Source organism: Tenrec ecaudatus, chromosome 11, assembly GCF_050624435.1.
Source record: "Tenrec ecaudatus isolate mTenEca1 chromosome 11, mTenEca1.hap1, whole genome shotgun sequence".
NCBI lineage: Eukaryota > Metazoa > Chordata > Mammalia > Afrosoricida > Tenrecidae > Tenrec > Tenrec ecaudatus.
The window spans coordinates 149,596,772-149,617,732 of record NC_134540.1 but is presented as its reverse complement, the minus strand read 5'-3'; the positions used below and the strand labels follow the sequence as shown (position 1 = coordinate 149,617,732).

Below are 20,961 nucleotides of genomic sequence, written 5' to 3'. Positions count from 1 at the left end.
CATACTGCAGTTTTGACATATCAAACCGGAAGCTACTGAAAATAAATGCCATGTCTTTCGTAGCACCGTTGTTGGTTTTTATAGGAAAATCAAAATCTGAGGGTAGTATTCCACAAGTGAGGTTAGATAGGAATCTGGGAAACCGATGCTTATCTGTAACTGTCTGCCTAAGGAAAATGGAAACTTATCTGCAGGAATGCTGCAGTGTTCCTGAGAAGTGACCTGCCAGCCCCGTCCTCACAATCATACCAGAGTAACTCTCTATTTCATGTTTGACCTTCCTGGAATTGCCCCACAAAGGAGCAGACATGATTCCTTGTGACACGAGCTGTCTCATGAATGTGTTTGTTTGTTCTGAGACAGTTCTTTGAGGGGAAGAACGCATCAGGAATGTGTTTAGACTTTTTTTTTTAATTCTGCTGAAAGCTTCTTTGAGAACTCCTCATTTCTCTCCCATCCCAGTGTAATGCAACTTCAAGAGAAGACACTGCTACTGAAGACTGGATCACCAGGAAAGTCATTCTAAGCAAAACCACGCCACGCCAGGTTAATTGACATAAAACCCCCAAATACGTTGGAACAATTTAAGAAAAACACACTAGTTTAAAAAAAATAGGGATAAAAAGAGTTAATTATTTGTAATAAGACAAATGAACGTTGGTAAATCCTAAGATACTCAAGTCACTGACATAATACAAAGAGTGTTTTTCTTACTCTTTTTGAATAAGAAAATTAACCCCCATATAGCTATGATAACCTTACTTCTAAGATTTTATGAAAATAATCTGAGTATACTCGCTATCATGAATACTGCCTTGGAATTATCTTTATAAAAGGACTTGATCCCCCCCCCCCCCAAGATATAGTTCAAGGTCAACGGCAGAGGGTTTTCACCTGAATTCTAGAACAAAGGACAAGATGTCTCAATGTGCCCCATCAGGAAGTGGTGCATTGCAATTCCCAAATCACCTACCTCCTCCAGGGCTTCCTCAATGTCTCTCAATTTGTACTCTGTCCATCAAAAGCAACCCCCATGAACTCCCCAGTTGTAATCAAGGGAACAAAATTCACAACCTAGCAGCTAAATAGCCATTATTTTCCACATATATCCACATGAAACTTTACAGACAGATTGAGAGGCCAAAAAGAATCTAAAGATATTGAAAAATATTTTCAGAAAAGTACACAATCTATTCACCTCCATGGAAAAAGCCTACTACCAACATGCGTACTGAAAATAGGGAGTGGACCTGCTCTTCGTAACTTCAAGGATTGATTTGAAAGAAATTGGTGTTGGTGTAGTAGTTTTTAACACAATAATGAAGTGGAACATTTTACCAATTACAGAGGAAAGAGAAAGAAAAAGAAAATCTTTTTCCCCAGCCTGTTCTGAACAAGCTCTATCATGCATTGACTCCAGAGGACCAAGCAAATGAACAGCTCTGTTACTGCAGGCAACGTGATCTCCCGAAGGTAAGGGGTACAAGGGAAGTTCCCCAAACTAATGGCCCGCACAACACAGCAGCCTGGTTTCCAAAGGATCTGCGTCAGGTGCGTTCATTTCAAATGCACACAAGACAACCCCCCTTCAGAAAGATGAACTTTTTTGCCATCACTAGTAATTCAGTTTAAAAACATGAATTTGTGGTGGAATATTCTTCTGAAGTTTGGTGAGACGATTCAAAGCTAAAATGTCAGTAATAATTTCACTCATTGTGCTTCGTCACGCAAAATGTTTAGTCATGCAAATACAACATAGAAACCTTACACACGAATTAAAATCAGGAAAGCAAATGAGAGTTCAAACCCTTATGCACAAAACACGTTGACTTCCATGTGAAGGTGGTCACATTTTTATAGAGGGGTCAGTGGAAATAAAGGAGTCCATGCCATCAGCACTTAATAAGAAGGTGCACTTCAGTACACTTTAATAACATTGATTTATTTCCTTATTTTAAGGATCCACCCTGTGATGCCCAAAGGCAAATTATGAAGGGCCAACACCTGAATTAGAATCACTCTATTCATGACAACCTGCACTCCATCCTGCAGACTAAACCCGACAGGCAAAACACAAAGACAAGGCAGCTCTTTGTTAAGGCAGGGCTCTCTGTGGTATGACTACACGTGTCAACACTCACAGTTTTCTAAAACTAATAATAGTAATAAAGCACAGCATCCTAACGGCTCAAGAGAAGGAAACAAATCTCCCTCTCAGAAAAGGTAATGCTCACCCAGATAAGGTCCAGATCGTCAAAGAAAAGCAAAATACAGGGGAACACGCTTCACCTACCATCGAACTTCTTGTGTCTCGACACAAAAGTGGTCCGCACAAAATGGCTCGTCTCCTCCACCAGGTTCTCAAACTCCAGTTTGCTGTGCTGGCTCAAGCGGTCTTCCATTTCTGTGGTACAGCATGTATATTCCTGAGGACAGATTCTCAAGTGTTCCCCTGAAACAAAAGCACAAAGGTAACTATGGAAGGATCTGGAATGGACTCAAACACTAGCAATCGCTGGGTCTGGTTGCACATGCGTTCGCCAGGACTAAGCATGGATTGGATGAATGGCAGCTCAAAACAACCACAAGGAATGATGAGGAATTTTGATGCATGTTGAGTTATGGCTTCTCTAACATCTCTCTCTCGCCCACTCCAGCTACCCCTGAGTTCTGGCACTTCACCGGTCAGCAAGCTTAGCATTCCAAGCAACTGGCTGATTTGAGCTGAACCTGATATTTAGTCTGTGTTCCCTGTCAGGAAGATCTCAAAAGACTTTTCTCTACTGTATACAAACACTCCAGGGGTGAGGTCCAGTTAGTGTGGCAGGGGCCAGATCAAATCCAGGGGTATATACGGTAGCCAACTAAAACGGGGGTGGAGGGAGGAAAGGGGAAAGGGGAAAAAAAAGATGTGTGATGGGGGAATAGGGCACTGACCCACCCAAGGGGAGGGTATTGTTTGTGTCTCCCCAGGGAAAGAGGGGACAGATATAAAGGCAGTTACCAGACAATTGCAGTGTGCCGGCAAGGAATGGGGAGCCAGTGAAGGGGCCTGAGGGCTCAGCCCCCAAAACAGCTACATGCACAACTGCCCCTCACCCCAGAAGAATGTACTTGAGAGGACAGCACTGAAGCTGAAGCTAGGGGAGAGGGGCATGTCAGATCAGCACAAATGGAAGCAAAAGAAGGGTGAGGAAAAAAGAGTGGAGCACATCCTGGCCCACCAAACCTGGAAGACGATATCTCTGCTCTGAACAGGCAATGGGCAGAGTGGACAATATGGCTGATCCTACTACGAGACACACTGTCCCTTGATGGCCCAGGGTCGTAAAGGTGACAACACTAGAGACTCAGGGGCGGGATTGGCCCAGACTGACCCTGTGACACTGAGGCAAACCACTAAAAGCATGCGACACAGCAACCATGGGAACAGAGCAGGGAGCCCCTGAGGGAGTACAAAGGACAGACTCTGGGGCCAAAGCATGGTACCCCATTGGACCTGACTGAAGGACACACCTAGAGATCAAAAATCAGACTTTGATCTATTTACAGGTTTTTCTTTCCTTTTTACATTTTTTCTTTTAATTAATTTATTCCTCTATGGGTAATTGGTTTCCCTTTTTATTGTCATAGCTGTGTTCTCAGTCATTGCCTATCTTGCAATGACTTGATTTTTGGTGCATATTATTATCTCTACAGATCTATCTAGATAAGATGGACTGGATGAATAGTCTGCAGGAGAAAACAACGGGACCAATGATTCCAGGGGGACACGGGAGAGGGGGAGGAGGGGGCAAGGAGGTGGTGCTGACCAACCCAGGGACAGGGGAGAAAGAAGTGATTCAAAATCAGTAGCAAGGAGGGTGTGAGTGGCCTAGTAGGGATTCAGCAAGGGCAAGGTAACCGGGAGAAATTACTGAAACCCAAATGAAGGCAGAGCATGATAGTGGGACAAGAGGAAACTGTAAGGAAATAGAGGAAAGAACTAGGTGACAAAGGGTATTCATAGAGGTCTAAAGACTGGAATGTACATATGTAAGTATATTTATATGAGTGTGGGGAAACAGATCGATGTGCATATATTTATAGGTTTAGTATTAAGGCAGCAGATGGACATTGGGCCTCCACTCAGGCACTTACTCAATGCAAGAACACTTTGTTCTAATAAATTGGCATTCCAGGATGCACACCTTCTTGACACGATTGCTGAAGAAAAATGTGTGCATAAGCAAATGTGAAGAAAGCTGACGGTGCCTGGCTATCAAAAGATATAGCATCTGGGGTCTTAAAGGCTTGAAGATAAACAAGTGGCCATCTAGCTGAGAAGCATCAAAGCCCACATGGAAGATGCACACCAGCTTGGCTGACCACGAGGTATAGAAGGGACCAGTTATCAGACATCAAAGAGCTAAAAAAGATATCAGTGGGTGCCCACCTTCCGGATATGATCACTGAAGACAAACATGTGCATAAGCAAATGTGGTGAAGAAAGCTAATGGTGCCCAACTATCAAAATATATAGTGTCTGGGGTCTTAAAGGCTTGAAGATAAACAAGTGGCCATCTAGCTGAGAAGCATCAAAGCCCACATGGAATAGGCAAACCGGCCTGTCTGAGCACCAGGTGAAGAAAAGACCAGTTAACAGCCATCAAAGAGCTAAAAACCAGATTAGTGGGTACCCACCTCCCTGATACAACCAATGAAGACAAACGTGTACATAAGCAAAAGTGGTGAAGAAAGCTGATGTTGTCCAGCTATCAAAAGATATAGCATCTGGGGTCTTAAAGGCGCAAAGATAAATAAGTGGCCATCTAGCTCAGAAGCAACAAAGCCCACATGGAAGAAACACACCAGCCTGTGTGACCACGAGCTGTCAAAGGGATCAAGTATCAAGCATCAAGGAACAAAAATTCATATCATTGAAAATGTGGGTGAGTGCAGAGTGGAATGGTAGCCAACCGGACACCCTGTACTGAAGGGTTGTAGTGAGATGAACCAGGCGGGGTGCAGGGTAGCAATGATGAAACATATAACTTTCCTCTAGTTCTTAAATACTTCCCCCCCACCCACTATCATGATCCCAATTCTACCTTACAAATCTGGCTAGACCAGAGGATGTTCATAGGCACAGATAGCAACTGGAAACACAGGGAATCCAGGACAGATGACTCCTTCAGGACCAGTGGTGAGAGTGGCGATGCCTGGACGGTAGAGAGAATGTGGGGCAAAAAGGGGGAACTGATTACAAGAATCTATGTATAGCCTCTTCCCTGGGGGAAGGACAGCAGAGAAGGAGGCAGGGGGAGATGTCAGATAGTGTAAATAGTAACAATTTATGAATTATGAAGGGTTCATGGGGTAGGGAGGAGTTGGGAGGGAGGGGAAATGAGCAGCAGATATTAAGGGCTCAACTAGAAAGCAAATGTTTTGAGAATGATGATGGCAACAAATGTACATATGTTCTTGACACAATGTATGTATGTATAGATTGTGATAAGAATTGTACGAGCCCCCGATAAAATGATTTTTTTTAAAGAAAATACTTTTCTCCTGTTGCTATTTGAACATTTCCCAGTGACAACAGATGTACTCCAGTTTTACATTTGCTTGTCTAGGAAAATCTCAAGTAAAGAAAGGACAGTGAGTGCCATAACCTTAGTCTGTTGGACATCCAGGCAAGGAGAGGATGGGAATAGTCCCCTGTGTTTTCTTTTGCCCTGTTTGTCTGCTTAAATGCATTGGACTCACTGTAGGTTGAAGTGAATGTGTTTGTAATGGCATGTCTAGGGAACCAGTTGACATTGCTTAGCAGAAAGAAAATGTTCTCTTAAAGGAGGAATGCACTGATGGGTTTAATGAATGCTTGCGTTGCATGGAAATGTAATGTAAAAGGTAATAAAGTCCCACGTTTAATTCAACATATTTATCTCTTGATATACTGGCCTACTTCTCCTGACAATATTGCTTCCTTCAGTGCTATTTGCAAGTAGAAGCCAATCCTTTACTTCATGAAATTAAAATGGTACGTTATTGCATAAAATGCGAATTTACAATGGAGGCAACCCCGTTACTGTCAAACATGTTTAGCAGAATTTGTGGCGGGAAGAAGGAAAATCCACCCAATGTCTTGCTAAATAAAACCAGCAAATTGCCCTTGCGATTTAAGTCACTGTCAGGCACCAAAAAACAAATGAACAGAGTACTTGATGCTAGGGACAGAAGTCACTTAAGATGTCTACTGGTACTTCAAGTAGTCTGTCCTATGACCTTAGATGATATCCGTGCGAGGCGTTTAGAGTTTCCTCATGTGCTATGATGTCTCCGCTCCATTTGAAAACAGCTAAATGAAAAATAATGCTTCTAAAAGATCATAGATACTTACATAAGTTGTTATTTGTCATATGGCATTGATACCTTGCTTAATTTCTAGACTGGAAATGAAGCCACACAAAAAACAATCTCAAAAATATAAAACCAAACTACATTCAATGGGATCGAGTCGATGATGACTTATAGCAACCCTACAGGACAGGGTGCAATTGGCCCTATGAGTTTCAGACACTGTAACGCTTTATGGGAGCAGAGAGCCACTTCCATTCTTCTCCTGAGGCCCTGGTGGTTTTGAAGTGCTGACCTGTGGTTAGCAGCCAAATGGGTCAAACTCGGATACCAAAGGACCCGTCTTACAAACAGTCGGAATAGGAAAAGGCTTCACACCTGAGAACGATCGACATTAAATTGAGAATGAAAGTGACCTCCTTCGCTGCTTTAGGATGTGAGAAAAAGCACAATGACACGACAGGGCTTAAAAATGTGGAAAAGTGGAATCAAAAGAGGATGGAAATGCTATACCAAATTTACTCATTTAAAAAGGTATTCGAAACTAGCCGAGGGGTCCATGGATTTTATTATATTATTATCTGCATTTTTCTATATGTTACACAAGTATTTTATAAAAGAATCTTAGACGTTTGACACCGAGATGTACTAGCCACTATGATTGTAATAAAGAGAAGAGATTAGGTAGAGATATCGATAACATATTGAAACAGTAACAACAAAAACACAAATAAACCTGCAGCCCTTGACTTTCTGAAACTGGCTGGGTACCCACAGCCATGTCACCCTATTCCCCTATTAGACATACACGGTCTCATGCAATGCCAACTCCAGACAAGGTTACCCGGAGATAAAAATGATAGAGCAGAGACATTTCATAACTGTCTGAGCACAGACAGAAACGAGGTCATTGGGCAGCCCACAAAATACCAAACATGTCTTCTCCTAGTTATTTCTTCACCGGTTATCAATTTATCTCCAAACGACTCTCCCCCCCCTTTTTTTTAGTCTCCTTCTTCTGCATGAGATTTATTAAGATACAAACATAAAACCACCTCTGCTTGCTAACAACATCCAGCAATCCAAAGTGCACGACAGCTTCCAGACCCTTCCTTAGATCTCACAACCACAGGATAGGTCATCCTTAATACCCTCAGAGGTAGGTAGTTTGTTGTGCCAACCTGGCCAACAAACACAGGTGGGGTTAATTGAAGGGCGGAGGGATAAATGGCTCGGTGAGCCTGGCCTTTAAAAGTTCTCAGGTCTCTTGCTTTGTGATGGTCGCACCAGGGTGCAGCTGCCTTAGCAGTTCCCAGCTGCAACTGGCAAGGCTCACTTCCTGCAAGACAACACCAACGAGAGGCCACGTGGACCTACCCCGATGCAACCCTGGGTGCTGGAGCAGCTGAGCTATTTACACATTCACTGACTGGGCTTTCTTCCTGAAGTGGGCATCATTGTGTCTGTTTTGTGAGAGGGAGAAGGACTTTGTGGATTGGTGCCGGACATATGGGTTAATGTTTGACTTGTGGGCTTGAGAAACACTGAGTTGGAATGTTTTCTTGATGTGCATTTAAACTTTATATAAAATTCTCTCTTATACATATGAGTTTTTGTGGATTTGTTTCCCTAATGTACACAGACTAATACATCCTCTACTGAGACTCTCCATAGGGTGTTGACACTTGCAACAAGGAAGACTTGAAGATAAACAAGCGACCATCTAGCTCAGAAGCAACAACGCCCACATGGAAGACGCACACCAGTCTGTGGGATCACAAGATACTGATGGCATCGGGTATCAGTCATCAAAAACCCAGAGCAAAAAATCATAAGGTGAATGGAGTGGGAGGTGGAGTGGAGGCCCAAAGCCAATGTGTAAGCAATTGGACATCCCCTTACAGAAGGGTCATGGGGAGAAGACGGGCCAGTCAGGGTTCAATATAGCACGGATTAAACATATAGCTTTCCTCTGGTTCTTTAATGCTTCCTTCCCTCCACCCCCCAACTATCATAACCCTAATTCTACCTTACAAATCTGGCTAGACAAGAACATGTACATGGGTGCAGATAAGAGTTGGACACACAGGGAATATAGGACAGATAAACTCCTCGGGACCAATATTGAGAGTAGCCATATCAGGAGGGGAAGGAGAAGGGGAAGGGGAAGGGGGCTGGTGTAGATAGGGGAAAGCAATTGCAATGAGCTACCTATAACCCCCTCCCAGGGAGATGGACAACAGACAATGGAGTGAGGGGAGGCATCGGACAGTGCCAGACATGAAGAAATAACAATAATTTATAAATTATCAAGGGTTCATGAGGGAAGGAGGATTAGGGAGGGAGGGGGCAAATGAGAAGCTGATACCAAGGGCTCAAGTAGAAAGAAACTGCTTGGAAAATGATAATGGCAACATATGTACAAATGTGCTTAACACAATGGATTTATGTATGGGTTGTGACAAGAGTTGTATGAGCCCCCAGTAAAAATATTTTTTAAAAATTAAGACCACAACATGTTCAATTATAGGTGTGGTGTTGGTACTCTTTGGCTTGAGGGCATTGCTTATACCAGTAAGAGAAGGAATAAAAGCAAGCAAATGTTGAAAATGTTTCTCAAAGAATTCCGAACAACCATTTTTAGTGCTTCAGACTCTAGGAAGGAGTCAGTATGATCTCGTCAGAAATCAGTGTCCAACAGAGCACTCACTTATATAAAATATCAAGTCGAGGAAGATCAAAAACAGTCAGCAAATCTCCATTTCTTGTGACTCCCGGGACTCTCTGACCATCAACAATTCAAAAAGAGATTAAAATGCAGATGTTGATCATATTATCGACAGATTTTTCTATCCCTAAGCATTGATGGGGGAATGGAGTTGAATTCTGCGTAGATGATAGGTTATATAAAGTCAATACGTAAGGGACAATCATCTTTTAAATAAATATCCTTTAATTCATCAGTAAAGTACTCAGCAATGGGTTTGTAAATATCACCTGTAGCCGAGGAAGCAATCCAAGAAGCTGAACTATATGAAGGAGAACAGAGCATCAGGAAGATGTATTCACAGCCTACTAAATGCAGGTGATACAACCTTGCTTCTTGAAAGGACATTTGAATTACCTACTGATGAAGATCAAAGACTGCAGCCTTCAATAGGCATAAAGAACACAAAAAGAGCAATTTAAGTGTCTTAAGGATACATGGCAAATGGATTGAAGTTGTCAAGGATTTCACTTTGGTTAGATCCACAGTTCATGATCATAAACCCATCAGGAAATGAATGGAAAAGTTGCTTTGAGTCAATCTGCAGCAAAGGATCTTTTAAAGAATCGAACAGCAAACATGGCACTTTGAAAACTAAGGTGTGCCTCACCCCAGCCATGGCCTTTTTAATCACCTCTTATATGTGTGAAAGTTAGACAATGAATACAGAAGACCACAGAAGAAGCAATACCTGTGAATTATAGTATTGGTGAAGAATATTGAATAGGTCATGAACCTCTAAAAGTATGACCAAATCTGGGTTGAAAGACAGAATGCTGCTTAGGATTGGCCAGAGTATGGCCAGGCTTTGCCTCACATCCCTGGAAAAAAAGGTGTTGTACTTGGTGAAATCGAGGGTCGGGGAAAAGCAGAAAATCCAAAACAAGATGGGGGACACAGTGACTGCAAGTGTCAGGATATGTGGTTCTCTTGTAGTGCAGGACCTTTGTCAGCCTTTAACATCAACAACAGAAGGAGATAACAGATGAGAGGTTCAGGCCATAAGTGGCACCCATGAAACCCCTTGATGTCTTTCTTAGGAATGAAGAGGAAGGCTTCACCCTTTTCCTTTCCCCGCCACTTGAACAATGGTATTTTTGGTTCTGTTTTTGGGTCAGTGGGTAAGGAAACATCCCACCCCCCCCAATGGCCTTTAGAAGGTCTAGCCTGGGGAAAATGACTCTTTGTACTTTCCATGCGCTCACAGGCCCACAATGAGAATCAATGTCATTGATTTCCATGATCTCCTTAGCCTTTCCTCTCTAGTCCTTCATGCTTGTATATGTTTTAGCTCTATCTCTCGAATCTGCTCCCTGCCACAGGCCCATATTAAGAATAAAACACATGCTCATTTCTTGACAGCACCTTCAGTTTTATAAGAAATCTAATACTGTATCAAATTAGCACGCTACCTTCTATTTATACCTCTGAGACACCACACCGCTACACAGACACACACCAATTCAAAACTGTAATCCTTTTTGGTTTAGTATTTCATAAAAGCTCTTTTTCATGGAGTGAGCTAGAAATCATAATGCTTTCCATCCAATCTAATTTCATGAAGGAAGTTTCATAGAGTTTCAGCCACAAATATCCCCCAAACATCAATTTCCCCAAGGTCATAAAATGCATACATTTTCCTTTGTTCAGCGTTTCAGCAAAAGTATCATGCATTTTATTTTAAGTTCAATTGTAATGATTTGCAAGTAGAAGGATGCTCTGCCACATTAAAAACGTGGGACCTGATATTTCCATGGTTCACAGTAGAGTGGGGACGAGGGAAAGCAAGTCTATAAGAAGTCAAAGAGAGGAGCAATCTACACAGTCAGGTGGCTGACTCATTCAAAATGACTACATATATATGTTTTTTCTTGCCGGATGATAATGCAAGGACCCTGGTGGTAATACTATAACACTATTATAAAAACCAGAAGAAGTACGTCTGGGTGCATGTTTGCCTCTCCCACAAATACCTAGCTCCTTACTACTCAAAAGAAAAATTGAACTTTGCAACTCAACAACAAAAACACCCTAAATCCATAGCTATCAAGGTCGACCGTCACTCAGAGCAACAGTATAGAAGAGACTAAACAAGCCCCATAAACGTTCTGTGCCTGTAAATTTTTGCAGAGTGACTAGTGAGTTCAAATGGTCAACATCAAGCTCGTGTTGCCAGAGCATAATCCAAAGGGCCTGGGTTCTTCAGGTGCAGGTGGGCACATGCCCCCAAATGCAGACCATCTTTCTCCTTCACCGACCATCACTTACTACGCCTCCAGGTTGCTACTTCACTTCCCCCACTATTCAGTATTTAACTGCTCGCCATTTTTGAAAATTATTTCATAGTCTAATTTCTATTGAATTCACTGTGATTAATTTTTAATAACTAAGCAGTCATATCTATTGATATTTTCAGTTTCAAGTATTTTATTTGTATACAAGTATTTCATATGCTATATATAAAATATATAATAATATTTAAGTTAACCTCTCTAGTGGGATAGTTTAATAATTAAATTATAATAATGTAGTGTTGAAATTAGACATCTTGTAATTTGCTAGCTAGCTGATATCAATTAACATATAGCTTACTTGCTAGCCATTAATGTGAATTGATAAGGTTCTCAATTTTTCACATGCGAGAAATGGAATAACTAGGGATAACGCTGCCGAAGTATATAGCCCAATGGCTAGAGAATACTTTCTAATGAAGTTATTTTAATTTTATAAGCTAAAATATGAAATATATCTAAGTAAAGACTAAAATATAGAATAATTAAAGTTATGATTGATAAATAAAATTAAGTAACTGCTCCAATTAATAAATATACAAAATTACTTTTGATAAAGAGAAATGGATTTCTTCAGAAGAGTCTCTTAAATCAGATCGTGTGATTACTAAATCTAATAGCTATTTATTTGTTGTCATTGCAAATACATTATTCTCTGAATATAGGATTAGATTTAGATAAATACATTCAAAGTAAATGATATGGGTGAAATAGATTTGTGCCATTATCAGAACTATGCAAAATAAAAATGCTAAATTAACAAGAATGATCCATCTATCGATATTATATGAGGGGTGCCTCCCCCACCCCACCCCCCAAAAAGACAAAAAGCTCTGCTGAATTGGACTTCCAAAGCATGCGTCTTTCCCAATACAGGAGGATAACGCAACTCACTCTGAGTTAGTGAACCCAGTGTCATCCCTGAGGAAAGCTCTCTGGTCACCCTGATTTTTTTCCTAGAAGTAGTTTCCCTCAAGCCCTATGTTTTGTGATGGCCAATTTAAGAGAACAGCCTGCATCTGTGAAATTGTGTTTCCTGCTTGGGGAAAATGCTGAAGAAACTGTTGTGATGTTGGATACAGCTTACAAGGACAGCAGTGTGTGTAAACTCAAGTGTATGAGTGGTTTTCTCATTTCATACAACAGTCAATTGATGAGAAACCTCATCCTTGAGGTCCTTCAACTTCCCAAACAATGAAAATGTTCACAAATGGCGGGTGGGTGGGGTGGGGTGGGGTGGGGTGGGGTGGGGTGGTTAAACCATCACAAGGATGGGGGGGGATGAACAATAGAAATGTGGGTGAAGGGAGACAATGGACAATGTAAGATATGAAATAACAATAATAATATAAATTGATCAAGGGTGGGAGGGTGGAGGAGGGAGGAACAAAAAGGAGCTGCTACCAAAGGCTCAAGTAGAAAGAATATGTTTTGGAAATGTTGATGGCAACATATTTACCAGTATGCCTAATACAATGGAATGATTGAGTGTTATAAGATTTGTGATCTACATATAATCTCCGCCCTGGGGGATGGACAACAGAAAAGTGGGTGAAGATAGACGTCATACAGGGCAAGATATGACAAAATAATAAATTATAAATTATCAAGGGTTCATGAGGGAGGGGGGAGTGGGGAGGGAGGGAGGAAAAATGATGAGCTGATGCCAGGGGCTTAAGTGGAGAGCAAATGTTTTGAGAATGATGAGGGCAATGAATGTACAAATGTGCTTGACACAATTCATGTATATATGGATGATGATAAGAGTTGTATGAGCCCCCAATAAAATGATTAATTAAAAAGAAAAAAGAAAGAAAATATCAACAAAATTAGTGCACTTGTGCTCGAAGAACTAAAAACACACGGGGACGACACGGGGAAGTTATTGGGACTACTTTGGAGCTTGGTTCCACAAATTTTTATCAGAAGATTTGGGAATGAGAAGAATCGCTGCTAAATTTGTGGCTTAGGTCCTGAGAAACCAGGAAAAAGAGCATCAACTGGAAACCAGGCATGTTTTGAAAGAGCAGCTCCAAAGCGACCTAGACTTTCGTCAAAGTTATAACTGGTGACACAACTTGGTGCTCTTCTACTGAACCCCAAAGCAAACATCCATCAAGCCAGTGGAAGGTGCCATGATCACCTCACCAAAAAAAGCTCATTCAGTGAAATCAAAGGTCAAAGCTATGCTCTTTTTTAATTTTAATGTGAAGGGGATAGTACATTTGGAGTTCTTTCCAGGAGGTCAGACTGTTCATCAAGCTTCCTATTTAGAGGTTTTAAAATATATAGCATAACAGTATGTGACAAACAAGGCCTGATTTGTGGCAGATGAGGGACTGGTTTTACCACCATGATAATGCACCCGCTCACACAGCCATCTCAGTACATCCATTTTGGACAAAAACCAGCATGCCTCTTTTGCCCCACACACTTCACCTGACCTCGTTCTGGGCAACTTATTTTTGTTTCCACAAAGACAGACATGAAAGGACAACAGATTGACGATGTAGAAGAGGTGAAGAAAAAACAACAACAAGGGAGGTGCTGTCAGCCATCCAAACAGATGAGTTTGAAAAGGTTTCCATGAATGGAATCGCCGATTTGGCAAATGTATTACGTGTAATAGAGAGTAGTTTGAAGGTGATAGGTTGTTTTGTAATTTAAATACATAGCTTTGGAGGGGGTTGTGATTCTGGTTTCTTGGGGGTACCCCCTCATACTGCCATCGAGTGGATACCAGCTCATGGTGACCCTGTAGAACCGGGTAGAACTATGACAGGGAGTTTCCAAGACCATAACTGTTTAAGGGAGTTGAAAGTACCATCTTTCTCCCAAGTGCCTGGTGGTTTCAAACTGCAGAAGTGCCGATCCCAGCCCAACTCGTATCCTCTATGACCTCCTCATAGATGGCAAAGACGCCCCCAAAAAAAACCAACCAGGAGAAAGTAATTCTCATTCACATAATTTAATTTTACAGTCTCTAAGTTACGATAACAGCAAACACCTGAAAGCTTTCTCTGGGAGGAAAAAGTACATAGAGACGAGAGTTGGCAGTGGAAGCGTCAGGAAACATTCATACCACGAAGTCAGGTTAAATTTCATTTACTCTTACCGATCATTCAAAAGATCCGTTAGGTTTTGTAGTTCCCACTCGTAATGGAATATTTGGGGTGTATTTAAATCACTATTTCATAGATACAAGAAAACACCTTAAGGAAATGAGTCTCTGGACATGGAGGATCGATTGGTCACTTGGCATAATAGTTCACAAAGACAATATTTTGCATCCTGCTTTAGAGAGTAGCAACTGAGATCTTTAAAGTCCATGAGCAGCCATCGAAAAAGCAACTGGCCCTTCCATGTCCAGCAGAGAGTAGTTTTTAAAAGTGAAAGTATATGGAAACATGTATTCTTCGCAATTCGGAGACCCAAAGAACGAGATGGTTCCCGTCTACCACTATTAATCCTCTGAAAGGGATCACAAGAGAAACCTTGGATAGAATGGAGAAGCCTTGGTGGTGTTGTGGGCTCCACATTGAGCTTCCAATCATGAGGTCAACTGTTCAATCCCCATTCATTCTTCTGAAGAAAGATGAGGCTGCTGGCCCCCATAAAGACTTAAAGTCTCAGAAACCCAAACGAACGATTCTACTATGTTTTACAGGGTTTCTAAGACTCAGAATCAATTCTAGGACAGGGAGTTTGCAAGTTTTGGGGGGGTGTTTTGTTTTTGTTTTTGGATAATGGGAGAAAAGGGTGGACTGAAACTTAAAATTATGAGGTAGTTAGTTTATTATGCCCACCCGGCTGATAAACACAGGTGGGGTTAATTGAAGGGCGGTGGAGGGATAAATGTCTCAAGAGCCTCGCCTTTCTAGTTCTTTTGCTTTTGGATGGTCGCACCAGGGTGCAGCTGTCGTAGCCAATCCTCTGCTTCAGCTGGCAAGGCTGACTTCCTGCAAGACATCCCTGAGGAGAAGCTACATGGACCTACCCCCATGTAGCCCTAGGTGCTGGAGCAGCCATGTGGAGACCCCTGCCAGGGTTGAGATGTTTACACATTCACTGACTTGCCTTTCCTCCTACAGTCGATGTCATTGTGTCTGTTTTGTGAGATGGAGGAGGACTTTGTGGATTAGTGTCGGACATATGGGTTAATATTGGACTTGTGGGCTTGAGCAACATTGGGTTGGGATGTTTTCTTGTTGTGCATGTAACGTTTACATAAAACTCTCTTATACGTGGCTTTCTGTGGATTTGTTTCTCCAAAGTACCCAGACTAACACAGAATATAAAACTGATCACCATACTGGTCAGACAGGCAGTGGGGGGACTTCCAAGGATCTGATTTTATAAGGGGGACAATAACACTAGTGGTGTACGCAAACCTTAGAACAATCAATCATTTGATATCAAGGAGGCAGCACATGCTTAAGAACAGAGTGCAGAAGGGTTACAACAGAAGCAGCCCTGGAGGTGGAACACGCAAGGGGGAGATGGGAAGCACTGTCTTGCATTGATAGGATTGCAATGAATGAGCTGAAGCTAAATTTGTCTGAGCTACGGAAGCTGCTAGATAAACCTTCACAAGAAAGCCTATTTAACAGCTAAAAACCATATCACTGGGTGCCCACCTCCCTGATACAACCAATGAAGACAAGCATGTGCATAAGCAAATGTGGTGAAGAAAGCCGATGGTGTCCAGCTATCAAAAGATATAGCGTCTGGGGTCTTAAAGGCTCAAAGATAAACAAGTGGCCATCTAGCTCAGAAGCAACAAAGCACACATGGAAGAAACACACCAGTCTGTCTGACCATGAGCTGTTGAAGAGATCAGGTAGCAAGCATCAAGGAACAATAAATCATATCATTGAAAATGTGGGTGATTGCAGAGTGGAGACTCAAAGCCCAATGGTAGCCAACCGGACACCGCTTACTGAAGGGTTGTGGGGAGATGAACCAGGCGGGGTGCAGGGTAGCAATGATGAAACATATAACTTTCCTCTAGTTCTACTGCCATGATCCCAATTCTACCTTGCAAATCTGGCTAGATCAGAGAATGTACATTGGTACAGATAGCAAATGGAAACACAGGGAATCCAGGACAGATGACTCCTCCAGGACTAGTGGTGAGAGTGGTGATGCCTGGAGGGTGGAGAGAATGTAGGGTAGAAAGGGGGAACTGATTACAAGAATCTATGTATAGCTGTGGGAGTGGAGAGGGAGGAGGAAAATGAGCAGCAGATATTAAGGGCTCAAGTAGAATGGAAATGTTTTGAGAATGATGATGGCAACAAATGTACATATATTCTTGACACAATGGATGGATGGATGGCTTGTGATAAGAATTGTACGAGCCCCCAATAAAATGATTTTTAAAAAATCCAACGTTAACGCTATTAGCAGTTGGACCCCTGCAGGGAAAGAAATTAACTTTTATGGGTGGATTGAATGGTGTTCAAAATAGGGGTTGGCCAGAAAGCTAAGTTCTACTCCCACTGCACCGGGGAAGAGTGAGACACCTACACACTTAGCAAGGTAATGCCTTAGAGCTCACTTTTGTTTTGATTGCAGGAAAATTTTTTTAAATCCTGCAGTCAGAAGATCAATGTGTCTGCCTTTGCCCTGAAGATACCTGCTACAGTATCCAATGAGAAAGCACAACATTATTTATAAGATGAGCGTGCCTGAATGGCTCTAGAACTGCTGGCCAATGAATATCTGATTGTATGTTAGAATTCAGCGTAAATCTTGTTTTTCCTACTCCATAGCAGGTGGAGGAAGTGGGGTAAAAATACAGCCTAGGATCGATCACTCTGTAATCTAAACTTACTGATGTGTTCCGAAGCCATTTGGTGACCCTGAACAGAGGGGCAAAAGAAAGCACAGAAGAATTCTTTTTCATTCTCTTTCAAACCAGATCAGGGATTTGCAAATCATAGTCCATCAGTCCAATCTGGCCCACTGTCTGTTTTGCAGAGCCTGTGAACTATGATTTGCAGAGCCTGTGAACTAAGAGAAAGGTGGGGCTTTCTGCTCTTGTAAAGGTGACAGCCTAGGAAAACCAAAGGGCCAATTCTACGCTATCCAGTGGGGTGACTGCAAGTCAGAAATGACCTGATGGCAGGTTTGCTTTGTTAGCTGGTAGGTTGGTTAGTGAATTCTAGCCACAGGGAAAGAAACAAATGGAAAGAATTTTGTTTTGTGCAATATCTGAAATGTAGATTTAAATATTTACATATCTAATTTTATTGAAACAGAGAACTTCTCATTCATTCTGTATTTTCCAAGGCTGCTTTGGTATTCCAACAGACAAGGAGCTGTGACGGAGACCATGTGACCTGCATTGCCTAAAATAGTGACTTTGAGAAATTAGACATGGTAACAACTCTGCTATATAAACAAACCAGCCCTAAGCTTTCCAGTTTCCTGTTCTTCAAAATTGCAAGTATATGAAACTTCTCAGTGTGAATGCTTCCCAAAACTTATGAGCATTTGCTATAATAAAAAAGATTCTTCCAAAGTAATAAACTTATGAAGATGGAGAAAGTGTTGCCTTATTAGAATTACTCACCCACTCCCCTTTTCTCAGACTCCTCGAAGTTCTTTATATGTTACCTAATGTATATTTAGATACAGGAGCTAGACACTTCACAGACTACAAAGAATAAAAAATATTATTTGTTTTTATCTGAAAGATCAGGCTAAAAAACTATAAATGCAAAATATTACATTAAAGCTATGATGACTGAATTTTTATTCATTAAGCATGACCCTTCCATGTGCTAGTCACTATGATAAGCTCATGTCCAGCTAGATCAGACAAAGGGTCATGCAATGAGACTGACACACGTGGAGCACCTGAAGTTGATGGTAATGAATCTCCTGGGTTCCTACATTCTTCAGGACTCTTTGGTGGCTCTAAAATAAATAAGAACTGTCGGCAGCTAGGAGGACATTCCACCAGGAAATTACAGTATGGGTAAATTCTCTCGGGGACATATGGTCAGACCATCCATTTTCCACAAGACAAGAGATGGGGCCTTTCCCCCCTCCAGGGATGCCTTTCAACTACATGTTGTTCTTTAAAATTTCCCTCCCCAAATGCCTGCCCAGATGTCTGTTTCTACCCCAGGATACTGAGGTGACAGCAGAAATGTGCTTCTCCCAGACTCTGCTCCCCAGGGGGATGGCCTCTGATCTGAACGCTGCCAGAATAAATAGACTTGGTGAGAAGCATGGTAGCGAACAGCAGGAGCCAGGAGGACCTCCTTAACCACTGGGGTGGGTCTGCTGCAATCCACTCTCTGCCCTCCCAGGTGATACATGGGGATCTCAGCATGCACAGTCCAAATCAACAAGGGAAATGAAGCCCCCAAACGAGTCACATTTCACAGTCACACTTGTGGCTTTTATGGAATGTTGGCACTCAGAGGGGCATTCCTAGTCCTGCTCTTCCTCGGTGGTAGATAAAACTGTAAGGGTTTGGGGAAGCTCTCCCCAAACCGAGCACTTCATTTCTAAACTGACAAATTCCATTTGACTGGAGGACAGTATATGTAACAGCCTTGGTCCTCTTCAGAGTCTGAGGTCGATGCCAATCCTCTTCCATCCTTCAACTGTTGGAGGTTCGTCATGGAGCTGTGGCGGGTACACGACTCCAGAATCTCATCATGTGCAATGTCTTTGTTCACCAGATGCCTTGAAAGGTGACTGCAGAAAGTAATCCAGGAAAAGCCGGTGCGAAATATTCTAGACTCAGGTCACTCTTAGCCAACGTTCTTGATGCCGAAGGTAATTTAAAGAGCTAAGTCCACTTTGAGTCTCATGGAGTTCCTAAGCAAGCTAACAAGAAGAGGCAGGACGTAGGAGCGCAGCAGTTTTTAAACATATGTTCCAGTCCATTTCCTCAAGTTCAAATTTCAAAACCCCCGAAATAAGCACTTCTTCCACATGCTTCATGGTCAAGTGTTATTATAAATGATCCCTCCGTATCTGCAAGGGCTGTTCTCCTTTAGTGAAGCTATTCGATACCATTTCAAGACTGCGGTACCTCTCACACAAGCGTTGAGAAATTCAATTAACGTTCTACTTCAGTGCACCTTATCATTCAAACGACCCATTATACCATCATCCTTTCATGTAGTCAATTTCCTGATAAAGACCTTCGATGTTAATTCTTATGGTCTTAATACTTTTACTCTGCATTTTGGAAAACATACAATATCACAGTTGAATGGGAAGTCAATCAAGGCATTGTTTAAATCAGATAGCGGCACACAGATCCACACCATCAACTCCTGATGGCACAGGTTCAGTTCATGTCTGCATACAGTTTGTTGCTAATGTTTCTGGGCTTCACCAATCCCGAGAAGCTTATATTGGAGGGTGTGAGTGGTACGACCGAAAGTGTGGGTAAAGTTACGAAGTCCTGGGAAGAGTGGTGGTTGGAGTGGAAAAGCCCGGTGCTGAAAGGCAAGGATCTTAGTGTGAGAACATGGCCATTTCCTTTTATTCTCACTGTAGCCAGCCTTGGCTCTGAAATGCAGCAACGTGACTCAACCCATCTGTACTTTGTTCTCTCTGAAACGGAGGGAATTCCTCCTTGTCTGAAAATGAATACGTTTTTAGTTCATAAAACTCTGAGACTTTTGAGAAATATTTATAATGCAACTGATAATCAGAAATTGATTTGTGTTGCTACACACACACACACACACACACACACACGAAGGAATCCTGGTAGCACAATGGTTTAAGTGTTTGAACGTTAACCAAGAGGCTGTCTGTTTAAACCTAAGAAGGCCTTCTGAAAAGAGAGACGGTGATGTGATTCTGTTATAATGACAGCCAAGAAAACCCTATACCACAGTTCTATCGCATGGCCTCGTCTATTCTATGTTGTGAGTTGAAACTGACTTGGCTTAAAGTAACTCAAAACAGTAACATATGTCACAGAACCCTTCCTGTTCATAATAATTTTAGAGAGGAATGAAAATAAAGAATACCTAGGAAAATCTGAATTGCTGTAACCATTCTTATTCGGTTTAAGCCAAAAGCAAGCAAGATTGAATGTGTAATGTCATCGGATCAGTCCCAATGCCATTGAGTCCATACCAGCTGCCCAAGGGCTTTCCAAGACGGTACCTGTTTGTGAGAGTGGAAAGCCCCATCGCTCTTCCTGTGAAACATCACACGGGAAGGGCTATCCAGCAACAAGGAGAGTCATCCACAGTGTTCCACAAGCAAATTCTGTTCTCCTATATATAAGGTCACCATGAATCAGAGCTGACATGAGAGGAACTCACAACAACAGAGGTGAGCACAAGATCACACAAATGTCCTGCCTTCCTCCCTGCCCCAGATGTTGAAGTTCCTTATAAGATCAGTGTTAATGTCAGGGGTTATTTTGGCTGTAGTGCTACCAACCTGATTTCTAAGAATGTTGCCTCTTCACTATTAGGCAGGAACACCCAACCAGACCCTTTTTTTTCTTTTTAAAATCACTTTATTGGGCACTCGTACAACTCTTATCACCATCCATCCATCTATCCATCCATC

General features: G+C 42.0%; 1 protein-coding gene across 1 annotated transcript in view; it reads right to left on the bottom strand.

Moving 5' to 3' along the window:
• The window catches only part of GPC6 (glypican 6), a 1,382,124-nt gene that overhangs the window by 1,045,010 nt on the left and 316,153 nt on the right, over window positions 1-20,961 (bottom strand). Inside the window, exon 2 of the mRNA XM_075563532.1 lies at window positions 2,294-2,452. Within this exon, the coding sequence (XP_075419647.1) occupies window positions 2,294-2,452 (159 nt within the window). The remainder of the gene's footprint in view (window positions 1-2,293; window positions 2,453-20,961) is intronic.